Source organism: Schistocerca gregaria, chromosome 6 (assembly GCF_023897955.1).
Source record: "Schistocerca gregaria isolate iqSchGreg1 chromosome 6, iqSchGreg1.2, whole genome shotgun sequence".
Taxonomy (NCBI): Eukaryota; Metazoa; Arthropoda; class Insecta; order Orthoptera; family Acrididae; genus Schistocerca; species Schistocerca gregaria.
The window spans coordinates 243641236-243657311 of NC_064925.1; the positions used below are offsets into that span (position 1 = coordinate 243641236).

A 16076-nucleotide genomic window follows, 5' to 3' on the forward strand; every position below is an offset into this window, starting at 1 on the left:
ACAGCTGTAGTTTCCCCTTGCTTTCAGCCGTTTGCAGTACCAGCACAGCAAGGGCGTTTTGGTTAGTGTTACAAGGCCATATCAGTCAATCATCCAGACTGTTGCCCCTGCAACTACTGAAAAGGCTGCTGCCCCTCTTCAGGAACCACATGTTTATCTGGCCTCTCAACAGATACCCCTCTCTTGTGGTTGCACCTATGGTACAGCCATCTGTATCACTGAGGCACGCAAGCCTCCCCACCAACGGCAAGATCCATGGTTCATGGGGGGGGGGCTAAGAAATGAAAGAGGAAGCCGCTTGGTAGAGTTTTGCACAGAGCATAACTTAATCATAGCTAACACTTGGTTAAAAAATCATGAAAGAAGGTTGTATACATGGAAGAATCCTGGAGATACTAGAAGGTATCAGATAGATTATATAATGGTAAGACAGAGATTTAGGAACTAGGTTTTAAATTGTAAGACATTTCCAGGGGCAGATGTGGAATCTGACCACAATCTATTGGTTATTAACTGTTGATTAAAACTGAAGAAACTGCAAGAAGGTGGGAATTTAAGGAGATGGGACCTGGATAAACTGACTAAACCAGAGGTTGTACAGAGTTTCAGGGAGAGCATAAGGGAACAATTGACAGGAATGAGGGAAAGAAGTACAGTAGAAGAAGAATGGGTACCTCGGAGGGATGAAGTAGTGAAGGCAGCAGAGGATTAAGTAGATAAAAAGAGGAGGGCTACTAGAAATCCTTGGGTAACAGAAGAAATATTGAATTTAACTGATGAAAGGAGAAAATATAAAAATGCAGTAAATGAAGCAGGCAAAAAGGAATACAAACATCTCAAAAATGAGATCGACAGGAAGTGCAAAATGGCTAAGCAGGGATGGCTAAAGGACAAATGTAAGGATGTAGAAGCTTATCTCACTAGGGGTAAGATAGATACTGCCTACAGGAAAATTAAAGAGACCTTTGGAGACAAGAGAACCACTTGTATGAATATCAAGAGCTCAGCTGGAAACCCAGTTCTAAGCAAAGAGGGGAAAACAGAAAGATGGAAGGAGTATATAGAGGGTCTATACAAGGGCGATGTACTTGAGGACAATATTATGGAAATGGAAGAGGATGTAGATGAAGACGAAAGAGTTTGACAGAGCACTGAAAGACCTGAGTCGAAACAAGGCCCCCGGAGTAGACAACATTCCATTAGAACTACTGATGGCCTTGGGAGAGCCAGTCCTGACAAAACTCTACTATCTGGTGAGCAAGATGTATGAGACAGGCGAAATACCCTCAGACTTCAAGAAGAATATAATAATTTCAATCCCAAAGAAATCAGGTGTTTACAGATGTGAAAATTACCAAACTATCAGTTTAATAAGTCACAGCTGCAAAATAGTAACACAAATTCTTTACAGACGAATGGAAAAACTGGTAGAAGCCGACCTCGGGGAAGATCAGTTTGGATTCAGTAGAAATATTGGAACACGTGAGGCAACACTGACCTTACAACTTATCTTAAAAGAAAGATTAGGGAAAGGCGAACCTACGTTTCTAGCAGTTGTAGACTTAGAGGAAGGTTTTGACAATATTGACTGGAATACTCTCTTTCAAATTCTAAAGGTGGCAGGAGTAAAATACAGGGAGCGAAAGACTATTTACAGTTTGTACAGAAACCAGATGGCAGTTTTAAGAGTCGAAGGGCATGAAAGAGAAGCAGTGGTTGGGAAGGGAGTGAGACAGGGTTGTAGCCTCTCCCCAATGTTATTCAATCTGTACATTGAGTAAGAAGTAAAGGAAACAAAATAAAAATTCAGAGTAGGTATTAAAATCCATTATTACCTCTAATACTAATTCTGATTTCGAAGTTTTTCCGGGATCAGAGATCATCCTGAAGGATGCTCCATGCGTCAAAATGATGTCTTCTTCAGTTTCTGGAGCCTCAGCGCTCAGCACAGCTTTGGTGACAGCATAGCAGGTGAGGTAGTGGGTCAACACTATTATCTATTGATTGTCATTTGTCCTCTTCAGTAACCTCTCCAAGAGGTCGAATACAGTTCAGTTGAATGGTGTTGCTGCAGGCAGAATTGGTATGAGATGCCCCAGAGATAACTTTGGCACTTGATTCCATCATTTACATTCCTTACAATGGCTTACATAGTGTCATAAGTGACTGGTACAGATCTGGTCTGTAATAAATGCGTCTGATTCTGTCTAGAGTCTCCATAAATCCCAGGTGACCAGATGTTAGAGTGTTGTGGAAATAGCCCAGAATAGCTGGTAGTAGACGGACTGGGACGAATAACCATTTCTTCCCCATTGGATCATAGTTCCTCTTATATGCTGCGCCATTAAATAATTGAAATTTTCCTTTGGTTGGTTCCTCGTCCTCCTCTAGTTTTCAGTACTCCTTCTCTTCAAGAAGGATGTCCTTTTATGCAGTGATGACTGAGATTTCATCCACTCTGCTGTGTTCTGCCAAAGGATTCTTTGAAAGTCAGTTGGTATCATTGTGCTTGCATTCACTTTTGTATACCACTGTGACATTGTACTGCTTAAGCCTCAGTGCCCGACTTGCCAGTCGACACAACGGATCTGTGCCAATCATCTCAACAGATCCTTCATGCTGGTTAGCCACCATAAAGAAAGGTGGTCCCTGTAAACAGTGAATTGTTTGCCAAATAAGTACAGTCAGAACTTGTTAATTGGCCAAACCACTGGGAGGCACTCTTTCTCGGTTGTAAAATAGTTCTTCTTGGGCTTAGAGAGTTCCCTGAAAGCATGAACTGTCATCGTTTCAGCACTCTCCTGAATATGCACTTAACTGCACCTATCCCATTCCTCTAGTGTCAGTGTGAGGTCCTGCCTCGGCATTCTCGTGATACGATGCTAGGACTGAAGATGATGGTAGCATCACCTTAAGGACAAGTAAAGATCTTTGTTACACATTGTTCCAGGCAAATTTGGTGTTACCCCACTGTAGTTCTTGCAAAGGATGTGCCTTGATACAGAAATCATTTATGAGTTGTTGGTAGTATGAGCACTTTCCAAGAAAATGTCTCACATCATGAATGTGCTGAGTAATCAGAAAGTCTGTGACTGCTCTTATTTTCTTTGGATTGGGACAGACTGAGTCACCATTCACTAGATGCCATTGGGTCTTTATTTCATGGGCGATGAAAGGCACTTCCCAGATTTGGGTGGAGGCCTGCAGTCTCAACACACTTCAACATGGTTGTTGCGAGGCTGAGATATTCTTCAAATGTGTTCAAAAGAATGTCTTCCAGATAGCAACGAGATATCGTACATTTAAGGTGTTGAAGCAGGCTGTTCTAATACATTCAAAGGTGACAGTCAAAACGACATAACTTTGAGTTCATAAAGGCTGTCAGGAGTTATAAAGGCAGTCCTTCTTCATTATAAGTACTGTAATTAAGGACCAAGGACTCTCTAAAGGGTCAGTGATATCATCATGCAGCATCTTTGCCACTTCCTTCCAGATTATCCATCATTTAGTTGGCAAAACTATATGAATGCTGGCTGATTGATGGATGATCCCCAGTATTGATATGGTGTTTTACTGGCTGTTCCCCACTCTGGATCAGAAAGCATCCAAAATTGACATGGAATAACTATCATTCACTGATGGTGTTCCTCGATCAAGCTAAATCCTAGTGGCAGTTTAATAGTAGCTTTCTGCTCTGTGTTGCCCATAGTGACAGCGGAATATGAGTCTCCATCAGTAACACTTAGCTGTGCTTTCTTGAATGGTTCAGCTGTCCCTATGATCATACCTTAAGGGATGAGTTGTGGCTGCTCATCACACTAAGTGATCAAAAGTTCTACTTGACCATGTAAGATGCTTATGATCATTATTGGCATATAGAATTTCTTTGTAAGTCTGAGTAGCTTTCTGAAATTGACAGAATCCTCACAGTTGAACCAAACATCTCAGTTGATCACTGAAACTCTTCTCGCTGATGATGGCATGATAACAATGTGTGCAACAGCAAACAGCTGCCCAGAACAATCACTATTATGTGTGCTCATTGAAGTAGTTTAGTAAGTCTGGAGCTCTGATCTTCCACAGTCTATGATACTTTCGATGCATACAAGAAGTCCCATCTGAGAACTACATTATGACTACAAATTCAATAAGTCAGAAAATTTGAACCACTGTGTTCTGTCATTGATAGTTGCTCTAGCAGTACATGTTCCTGTTGACTAGACATATTTTTCATTTGCGACTTTCAGCTCCATCACCTTCTTATTACATAACTTACGCTTCTTTAGTTGGATGCTAACCACCCAACATTACAGAAACAGAAGCTCTTGAGCCGACTGGCACCCTGTCATGTTGGCCATCGATGATGGTGTCAGTGAGATATCTTGACTTCTTGGTGACTGTCATCCATGGAGGATTTGCATCTTTGATGACCTCACCTACATAAGTGGTCGCCTCACGTAGTTTTCCTGAAGTCTGAGTCCAAGCAAGTGGCTGGTACCTCTGTAGGGCAACGGGAAATTGCTGTGGAGCATTGGGGAGCGACTTTGTCCAGGATGAAGCAATGAGCTTGTCCCAGAGTTCAATTATAATCAACTGTGGCTGACTGACATGAATAGAACTTTCTCTGCAGTAGCATTCAGTGTGTCCAGGGCATCTACAATGAAAACACATTGGCAGGTTATTCTTTGTCCTCCAAATGCCTTTTCTTCTGTTGGGCATTCTACTTTTCACAGAATTTGGTTGTACTTGCATTGGCCAGAAGCTGGGTTGTTGTTTCACATTCACAGTGTAAGTCCAAGTTGACAGAGTCCATTCTTCGAGGCACATTCAGCTTGTGGCACAGATTCATGGTAGAGATTGATTCACATCTTCTTCGACTTTCTCTGTTGTCTCTTGATGCATCAGTTTGACATTCGAGGCTGCTTTCTCTTGTGTACTCTTGTCTTACTTTGTGACTTATGAGAGAGGTGAGAGCATGAATGTCAGCCATACTGACCACATTCATCAGTCAGCCATACATCTTTCATCTTACTCTTTTTGTTGATTTTTCATGACTTTCTAGCACCATTTGATGAATTATTCTGTTATTGTGGCATTTTGGATGAGAAGAGCTTGGTACATCTCTTCTCTGACTTCTTTAATCATTGTGTGATTTTATCAGCTTTTGTCATGTTATGAAGGTAGGCTCTGATCTTCAATTGTTATTCTGATAAGTGGACTTGCTGCCAATTGTTGCCAAATTTTTACATAAGTTTGACCAGTGATTTGTCCCAGTTATTGAGCTATTGAACCACTGTTTGGCTGTGCCATTGAAGTAAATGTATACATTTGCCAAACACATCAAGTCATCCCACTTGTTGTATTTGGCAACTCAGTTGCTTCCTTTCAGCCATTTTGTTGGGCCCTGACCAGTGTCTTCAGAAAAACAGATGCATGCCTGGTGCGCATTGTTGTTTTGGTATGCATCTGTCTCCTGAATAAATGGATCTTAGGAACAATGTACTGCTTGTACTCTGGCTGCTGTCTACGTAGGCAACTGCCCCTACATTGCCTAAATGGAGCCACCAGTGTCTTGTCAAAACCATGATCAGATCCAAATTCAAAGACAACGTTGTGAATGAAGTATGGCACTTAGAACTGAATGCACATTCATTGCTGACACCAATGTACAGCCAAAACCGAGCTGACTTCACGGGCAGAGAGTGCAGTTATTTATAGAAACACCAAATATTCAGAATCTTGTTATTTATACAAACATAAGATATTCCAGAAAATATAAACATTACAAATGTGAGACATTTCAGGAATCTTCTAGAAATAATAAATTCTAAACAGTAAATAATTGCTGGTTTCAGGGTTTGGACTGGTGACCAAAGAAAGTTAGATTGTACATTGAAAATTGCAGATACTGAATGTTTCATTTGGCTTTCATTTTTGTAGATTATACCTTTTGCAAGTTAGATGTAATGCAGTTCTTGGTCTTTTCTGTTATGTTTCGATTACTTCTGTTATTACAGTTGTCCTAAACTGTAGTGCATGCTGAAATTGTGGGTACTTACATCCACAGCTGAAGAAATTCTGCAAAAAGAGTTTCACTTTATCTGCAAATCTTTGTTTGATAGACACAATAGCCAACATCTAGCACACCATCCATGTGCTATTGTTAATGTGATGCGTTGAAAAATAAAGATGAAAGACAATATAATTTGGCCTTCCCTATTCAATCTAATGTAGGGAGTGGTTGACTTTTCCCTTAATAAATATGTTAAGGTAAGCTAGTGAGGCAGTTTCTGTAGTTTCATAGCACATGAATAAGATTGCAAATTTTTCCATCTCATTATGAGAGGTGACAACATATCACATTGACATAAGTAAAAACATGTTAGTTTTGCATCTGATGTGCTCTTGTACTATATTTCTGTAAGTATAGTGATAGTTCTACTTGAATACAATATGTGTAGGTATGGACATGTGTATGAGAAGCTTCTTAAATGTTCTGAGTAATTTTCATAATTCATTTGGGACTCTTTCAAAGATTTGCTGCAGAATTCTAGAACATATTTAGAGTTTGAACATAATAAATTTCCTAGAGACTGAAAAACTTATGTCCATGAATGAGCATTGTTTTAGAAAGCATTGCTTGTGTGAAACTCAGCTTGCCCTTTTCTCACATGATATAGTGTGAACTGTGGATGAAGGGCACAGGCAGATTCCATACTTCTAAATTTCCAAAAAGCATTTGACATGGTACCCCAGTGCAGACTGTTAATGAAGATATGGCGATACAGAATAGGTACACAGATGTGCGAGAGGCTGCAAAACTTCTTAAGTAATAGGACCCAGTATGTTGTCCTCAGTTGTGAGTGTTCATCAGAGAGAAGCGTATTATCAGGAGTGCCCCAGGAGAGCGTGATAGAATATTGCTATATTTTTTATATGCATAAATTATCTGGCAGTCAGGGTGGGCAGGAATCTGTGGTTGTTTGCTGATGGTGCTGTAGAGACCAAATTTCTGGTTGGTATGATGAATGGCAGCCAGCTCTAAATGTAGAAAAATGTAATGAATGCAGATATATAGGAAAAACAAATCCATGTATTTGGATACAGCATTAGTAGTGTCCTGCCTGATGTAATCATGTCATACAAATATCTGGACATAACATTGCAAAGCGAAATGGAATAGCATGTGAGGACTGTGATTCAGAAGATGAATTGTCAGCTTGGGTTTATTGGCAGAATTTTAGGAAAATGTGGTTCATCTGTAAAGGGGGCTGCATATAGGACACTAGTGTGACCTATTCTTGAGTACAGCTTAAGTGTGTGGGGTCCACACTATGTCAGATTAAAGGGAGACATCGAAGCAGTTCAGAGGCAGCCTGCTAGAGTTGTTACTGGTAGGTTTGAACAACATGCAAGTGCTACGGAGATGCTTAGAAACCCTGGATGGAAGATGACATTCTTTTCAAGGAACACTGTTGGGAAAATTGAGAGAACGAGTATTTGAAGCTTACTGCATAATGATCCTGCTCCTGCTAACATACATTTTGCATAAAGGCCACAAAGGTAAAATACAAGAAATTAGGGCTCATACGGAGGCCTACAGACTTGCCCCTTGCTATGTCTGCGAGTAGAACAGGAAAGGACAAAACTAGGACTGATACAGGATACCCTTTGCTGCACACAATATAGTGGTTTGTGGAGTATGTATTTAGATGTATATGCAACAATATTTGTGAAAAGGAAAGTTGCCACTCACCATATAGCGGAGATACTGAGTCACAGATGGGCACAACAAAAAGACTGTCAGAAATATAACTTTTGGCCAGTAAGGCCTTCGTCAAAATTAGATGACAAACACACACGTACACACTCATGCAAACGCAACTCACACACACATTGATAGATGTATATGTAGACATAGATGTAGAAGCAAGTATGAAGTATGTCTTTTTGAGTTGTGATCCACTGGCATACTGTCTACGATATTATTTTCTTTGTTTAAGAATAGTCACGTTGTCACAGCTATACGTGTCTACTTTATAATTTCTTTGTTTTCAAGGCCTCTCTTCCACAGTCACAGTTTTAAGGTAATATTGGCATTATCTGGTCTTTTGAAATAGTAATAAAGCCTTATTTGGACCAGAAACATTTCGTTTTATTTAATGCATTTTCAGTGGTCAGTAGGAGCCACAAAATAGACCACTGAAGATGCTTTCAAACAGCAAAACATACCTGGTCCAATTAAGTTTTTATTACAGTTGCAAAAGGCAGAATAGCTCCTGTATTATTCCACGTAATTTCTTTTGAGATTTACTCTGAAGCACCAAAGAAACTGATATTGGCATGCATATTCAAGCACAGAGATACGAAAACAGGCAGAATATGGCACTGTGGTTGGCAAACCCTTTATAAGTCAACAAGTGTCTGGCACAGTTGTCAGATCGGTTACTGCTGCCACAATTGCAGGATGAGACACTTAAAGTAGTAAATGAGTATTGCTATGTGGGGAGCAAAATAACTGATGATGGTCCAAGTAGAGAGGATATAAAATGTAGACTGTCAATGGCAAGGAAAGGGTTTCTGAAGAAGAGAAATTTGTTAACATAGAGTATAGATGTAAGTGTCAGGAAGTTGTTTCTGAAAGTATTTGCATGGAATGTAGCCATGTATGGATGTGAAACACAGACGATAAATAATTTCGACAAGAAGAGAATAGAATCTTTCAAAATATGGTGCTACAGAAGAATGCTGTAGATTAGATGGGTAGATCACATAACTAATGCAGAGGTATTGAATAGAATTGGAGAGAAGAGAAATTTGTGTCACAACTTGACTAGAAGAAGGGATCAGTTGGTAGGGCATATTCTGTGGCATCAAGGGATCACCAATTTAGTATTGGAGGGTAGTGTGGAGGGTAAAAATCACAGAGGGATACCAAGAGATGAATACACTAAACAGATTCAGAAGTATGTAGGTTGCAGTAGGTACTGGGAGATGAAGAACCTTGCACAGGATAGAGTAGTGTGGAGAGCTGCATCAAACCAGTCTCTAGACTGAAGACGACAACAACAACAAAGATTTAAGTGAGTTTGAATGTGGTGTTACAGTTGGCGCACAAGTGATGGGCCACAGCATCTCGGAGGTAGTGATGAAGTGGGGATTTTCCCATATGATCATTTCATGAGGTTACTGTGAATATCGGGAATCCAGTAAAACATCAAATCTCTGACACATTGTGGCCGGAAAAATATCCTGCAAGAACGGGACCAACGACAACTGAAGAGAATCATCCAACATGACAGAAGTGCAATCCTTCTGCAGATTGCTGCAAATTTCAGTGCTGGGCCATCAACAAGCATCAGTGTGTGAACCATTCAATGAAAAATCACCGATATGGGCTTTTGGAGCCAAAGGCCCACTTGTGTATCCTTGATGACTGTACGACACAAAGCTTTACGTCTCACCTGGGCTCGTCAACACTGACATTGAACTGTTGATGACTGGAAACATGTTGCCTCATCAATCCATGTGAGATGCCTTGCAACATGCTATTCAGAAGAGATCTCCACCCCCTTGTAGCACTACTTCAGACATTAGTCGAGTCCATGCCACGTCTTGTTGCGGCACTTCTGCATGCTCATAGTGGCCCTACAAGATATTAGGAAAATCTTTCAGTTTCTTTGGCTCTTCAGTGTAGATATGTTCAAAATGTAATGATGCTATTAGGACTGCACAGGGAATTTTATTAGGGTCTTTACTTCAAACTTTGGTCTGTCCTCTACTTTGTTTTAATTTTTACTTCCTCCAACCACTCAAATAATAATTTGATTTCTTCCACCATCTTGTTCATCTTTTTATCTAACTGAGATGACCGGTTAAGTATTCCCAGTGACCACATTTCCTTTATGTCTACCAGAAAACTATTTCAGCAAACAACCTTTTGGTTCTGTACTCATGTGACAGTTTAAAATACATAATGGACAATTGCTTAAAATGTATGTAGTGTTGACTGGTGCCTTTGGCCCACTTATTGTGACATTGTTGCTCCTAAGTGGTTAAAGTGTCTCATGATGATGTACAAACTGAAACCAGTGATGAAGTAACAATAAAATTCTATCCATATTGTTCAGTAGTATTCCATGATTAGTATCTGAAGACATTTTGTAACGAAACATTTTTGGGGGCGTTTGTTTACAGTCAATAATTTTTCAATTTTCACAGCTGAAGATTACCTGTACTGGGCTGACAGTGACCATGGGACAGTTACAAGAATCCGCCGTGATGGCACAGGCAGAGAAGAAGTTGTGGAACACTTTGAATCTATTGAGAATATTCCTATTGACTGGATATCAGGTAGGCTGTTTTAATCAGCATTTACAACTTTATCTAATTTTATGATTCACTTTATAAAACTATTAGTTGTGTGGATTTGTTTCTGCTTTTCAGAAAGATGCCATACACAAGTTCATTAAATAACAGTTCTTCAGAAAAGAATTTTTATTTATAGGTTTAAATAGTATTTCTTTCCTAACTGAAGATGTATTGTAGTCAGTATTTTGTGCATTGAAATAGTGACTATGGTAAAAATTTTCTGAGCAAAAAGTGTAATGCTATACAAATAATTTACCTTCTGTAAGCTTGAGTTTACTATTTACAAAAAGAGAACTTGGTGCAGCACTGTTGTGGATTCGTTGCAGCCCCTTAAACATTATAGATTTCAAACCAGCAGTAATAAGAATTTTGATCTGCAGATACAAAGAGAAAAGAGTCATGGATTTATAGACAATTGGAAATAAAGGCTCATGCCCTGTTGGATGTTGTACAAATGGGTGAAAGATAATTATGGAGAAGAATAAAGAGAGAGAGAGAGAGAGAGAGAGAGAGAATAATTCAGTTGGACTGGAGTGGAGGTGCTGTGGAAGAAAAGTGTGCACAGTATTTGTAAATGTTTTTGTTGTTATTGTAGTATCAAGCCATTTAAATAAAGATGGAAAATCATAGGTTTCATTAAGTAGCATAAAAAATTACACTTACAAAAAAGCAATGCCGATACCAGGTTTTAGAACCTAAGGCTTTGTCATCTACAAAAGAAGAAACTGCAGATTGGTCAGTGTAAGTTTTATCCTATTTGAAAAGAAGTGAGAGCAAAGGTCGAGAATATTGGACTGAAACAATACAATAGCCAGCACATATTTGGTGATCTAGATAGTTCCATTGGTGTTTTAAGTCAGTTGAGTTTGAAACATATATGAAGGCTATTGATTATTCATGACACCAAAGCTATTCAAGAAACAGAATATTTTTAATGCAAGATAATCTCCTGATAAGTGTATGGATGACTCACAATGGAGATCAGTAAAGTTTTCCCAAAGCATCATAACCAAAGGTAAGACCATGCTATTGGAAACTGTCATTATTATACTCTCTATAGAGTTATAATGACAGTCAAGATAGATACAGACAATCAGGTACTGTCATCATTATGAAGGCACTCACTGAAACTAAAAGGCCTGATAAGTCTTAAGCTAAGGTGACATAGTTTTGCTACTTACTTTTCTAAAGTTGTGCATTGAACACTTTGCAAGTTTATTGAAACAGTGAGCACTTATCAAGTGGCATCAGGAGGAAGTTCTCTCTGTTCTTCATAACAGAACCTAACTAAACATTCAAGTTTTTAGAATTTTGTTGAGGCATTCATCACATGTTTTTGTGACACTCCACACCTGTTTAGAGTTTATTGTTCTGGTACTTTTCTGCACTTTTTCTTCTCCAGCTTTTTCATTAGTATCCTAAACTGCAAAATGATCTTGGAAGGCTCAAGGCTTTATGTTGAATCATGTGCATTGTATTAAATAATCTTAAATCATTCAGAAACAGGCTAAGAATAAATTATTCAGTAGTAAAAATTCTTAGAATATAGAAAGTTTTCACTCAAATAATTTTGTTCTGCCTTATTTTTTATAATTGGGTGTTTCTCTTATGAATAGTAATTTTAAAAATAGAGAATAGCTACATGAAAGTGTACTGTTTTGGAACAATTGTTGTTAAACAATTTTTTCACAACTTTTTGTTATTGCAATTGCTCCTTGACAATGTTTAGCTACCACAATCTGTAAATCCACACTCTATCATGACACTCCTGTTCTCTCTCTCTCTCTCTCTCTCTCTCTCTCTCTCTCTTTCATATATATAATTAAAACAGTTTTCAGATAACACTGTGTTTCATTGTCTCTTTAAGACATTTGCTATTGGCGATTTCCCTCTATTTTACTGGTAATACAAGTTATTCCTTCTGGTTTTAGGGTTGGCAGTTGACTGGATTGGCAAAAACCTTTACTGGACTGATCCAAAATTCAATATAATTGAAGTCGCCCGACTAAATGGCTCATGTCGCTATGTTTTGATAAATGGCAATCTGTCAAGGCCAGCAGCCATTGCTGTTGACCCAGTTGCAGGATTCCTTTTCTGGAGTGATATAGGCAAAGAACCAAGGTTGGAACGTTCGAGACTTGATGGTTCTGATCGAATAATTCTCTTAAATGACACTACCATCCATGTCAACGATATTGCTATTGATTATCAGGTTTGTTGATGTGTTCTGTTATGTATTTTGGTTTATGAATTGGAGTAGTTCTTCTGTAAGTAGTTGATAACAGTTGGTACTATAAGACTAACAGTTATTAGCTTTTTGAACAAGGAGATAAATCACTACATTACCAAGAATAAATAAAATAAAAAGTAGGTGATTTTTAGGTCCTTAGATCAGTAAGTTGTCCACTTATGAAGGCTTCTTTGAGGAGCTGTCTGAAGAGCCTCTTTTCAAATAGCAATATCCTATTCATATTGTCTTGTTAATTATTCTACATAATATCTGAGAAACATGCAAACCTCATAGGCCAACAGTTAATTAACTTATTATAATGTAGTTACTTCTTTCGTTCATAAGCTCTGTCAGGTATTCAAAGGGTTTATAATAAGATAATTACAACCTTCTATTTTAAAATGTTTGGAGGATTATGTCTTGAGCTTATAAAGCAAATTTACAAGAAATGTCCAATATTCTTACAAGAGATACTACTGGTCAAACCTGGCATAAAAAGTCATGTAAACATATGTGTGAAAACAAATAATTGTTGAACTCTGAGCTAATGTGCTTTAGTCAAGATTTGACAATACTGAATGGTGTGGGCTGTCTTCCTGTTGGTGTTACTCACACATTTCTTATTGTGTGTATTTCTCTCTGTGTTTAGTTCTGTAACTGTTATTGTGTTATCATAGCTCTTAACAAATGTCTCATACTTCAGGAATTCCATATCTATTGTTACGAGATGTGCTGCCCTCAGAGCAAGATTAGTGTTTCTGTGGAGAGTGAACAATGTAAACTGTGAAATGGAGTTGTATTATTTCATGTGGGAAATGACAAGCATGGTATTCTGCAGTGGTTTAGCTAATGGCATTCATTAATAGTCACATGCCTTACATCCCTAACAGCATCCACTATATCACATTCCATCTGAAGGAATTTTTGGCATATTCGAGTGACTTGCAGACACCTGCTTATTCACAAAAGTGCAAGGGATCATGATAGCCTTTGCACAGTTTGCAAGTCAAGAAATTCCTGAAGCAAGTCTGTAAAGAATTTGAGTTGCTGAAGATGCAAACCACATTCTTGTGGTTGGTCAGTTTTGTAAGGGCAGACATTTTATTCATGTCAAATCATGTATGGGCAATTCAGACCCCTCAAGCATTCATAAATACAAAGCATATGGTTCGATTTATTTTAAATGTGTATGCAGGAATTGTGGGTGAAAGATTCATAAGGCCACACAGTTTACCAAACAAATTAACATGTGCTGGTTGTAACCAATTTCTGTATGACAGATTGCTCACACTATTGGTGGAACACTATCCTTGCAGAAAGACAACTGATGTGTTTTGTCCACAGTGGGGGTACTACCTCATTCTCTACACCTCATATGGCAGTGACTAATGTATTTACACAAATCTGATGCACAATCAAATGTATTGTGCACCCCAATTTTATAAATTAAAATCATTAATAAAGAGCTTGTTGGCACATCACTGGTACGCTACATTTATTTTACACAACAATGGATGTATACATAAACAGCCAAAACAACAACAATTTTCGGTGACCTATTGTTAAGTGACAAAGTCATTATCATTATCATAAAACAATGCCCAACTTGGTTACCTACATGACATGCAAACGGACCTGCTGTAATTTTCAGGCATTAGACATTGTTATTCAAAATGTCATCATTACTAATATCCTCTGAGGAGTCTGCATCAGAAACAGATTCATTTCCTCTTTCCGCATCATCCTCGGTGTTATTCCAGAGTACACCATCTACACTGCCATCTAGGGAATTTAAAATATAGCATTTCTTGAATGATTTTATGATCATTGGTGCTTTTATGCTTTTCCAGCAGCTGAAACTCATTATGCAAGAATGTGGGGTGCAGCATGATTAATTTTTCATGTCAGTGTCAGTTCATGGTTTGGTTTGCAAAGCCATTTGTTGCACTGTTCCTGACCATAACCTTTAAAAGGTGTATTTGTACTAATGCCAGGGGGTTCTAACACAGAAGTCATTCCTCCAGAAATAATAACAAGATCATTGGGTAGGCTGTGGATCTTGTTTTTTACATTGTCAGGGAGATGTCCATGAAATGCATAAAGATAAAGCATTGATGGTAATTTGGAAAGCCTGTGAGGATGAAGTTCCCATATTTTTAGAGCAAGTCAATCATTAAAGTTTCAGTCATCCATACCCTCCGTGGATTTCGAAAAATGGCGTCATCAGGGACCAGTTTTTGGAGTTCTTGAAGCTTGTTTTCTGCTTGAAGATTAAGAAATTGGAAAGTTTGCAGCATCTGCTGTGACTGCCAGCATTACAGTTAAGCAGTGTTTTTCACTCCCTGATCGTTTGACAGCAACTTGTTATGTCTCCTACACATCAGTCATGTAATTATGTAGAATATCAAACCAAATTTGGCCGCTTATCAACATCGCCGATTTGGCCCATTAAAAAAAAAAAAAAAAAAAAAAAAAAAAAAAAAAAAAAAAAAAAAAAAAAAGAACCAAAAAAAAAACTCCAAAATGTTTTCTCAAAACCCTGTGGAAGCTTTTGGCATACTGTCGGCACAGCATCGTAGGAAATAAGCCCACCCATTTCATAAAGTGATCAACCCATCCGTGTCTAACCTTAAACTCTTACCTTGGTATATTAAGAACTACAGCCACCTCTTTTGCTTTGTTTCTTATGGTGTCACTGGTCATAGGTTTCCCATTCTTCCTCCTTTCATGGACAAATTTCAAAACTTTTACTTCAACATCGGGATGTATTCCTTTGTGAGGGCCAGTGAATTTTTTTCTAGTAGCAGCAGTTGCAAATAATATCAATTTCCATATCTCCCATAAGTGGACGTTACTCTTAGCTACATTGACCTCTTGCCCCATCCTCCTGTTACCATTTTTTATATAAAGATTTACTTTACATTTGAAAGTAGCATCATGCAATGTTCTCTGCTTTGTGACTACCTTATGTAAACACACTATGCAGTATAAGCCAGTGGTAATGTAACAAAGTTAAAAATCACAGCACTGCATTGTGATGTAAGGAACAACACCTAAATTTCAATTATTTTGCTGATGAACAATAGATTCAAGTTTGTTCTCGAATCTAATGCACCATAGAATCTTATGTGCACCCCAATTCTGAATACTGCATTAATAATAATAATAATAATAATAATAAAAGGAGAGAGAGAGAGAGAGAGAGAGTGAGTGAGTGCACATTAGATTTGTGGATATATGGTAACAAACATTTAATGAGCAATGTTCTGCTCAAGGAGATCCAGTAGCTTGGTCTCACTATTCATCTGACCATAATCCTGTGAGATTTCAAGCTGTGGGACATTGCAAGACTTTTATATATTCCACAACCATCAACAAAATGTACACATTATCAGGGCATGTGTTTCGTCCTTGTGACCAAATCCATGGGCAGCCAGGTGATTTTGCACAAGTTCTTGGTTCCTTGAGGAGGAGC

At 38.3% G+C, this 16076-nt stretch overlaps 1 protein-coding gene across 2 annotated transcripts in view; it reads left to right on the plus strand.

Annotated features, from left to right (window-relative positions):
- The window catches only part of LOC126278124 (low-density lipoprotein receptor-related protein 1), a 688899-nt gene that overhangs the window by 491783 nt on the left and 181040 nt on the right, over positions 1-16076 (plus strand). For both annotated transcript variants that reach the window (XM_049978010.1, XM_049978009.1), the window contains 2 exons: positions 10222-10353; positions 12303-12583. In XM_049978010.1, coding sequence (XP_049833967.1) covers positions 10222-10353; positions 12303-12583 — 413 coding nt within the window. The remainder of the gene's footprint in view (positions 1-10221; positions 10354-12302; positions 12584-16076) is intronic.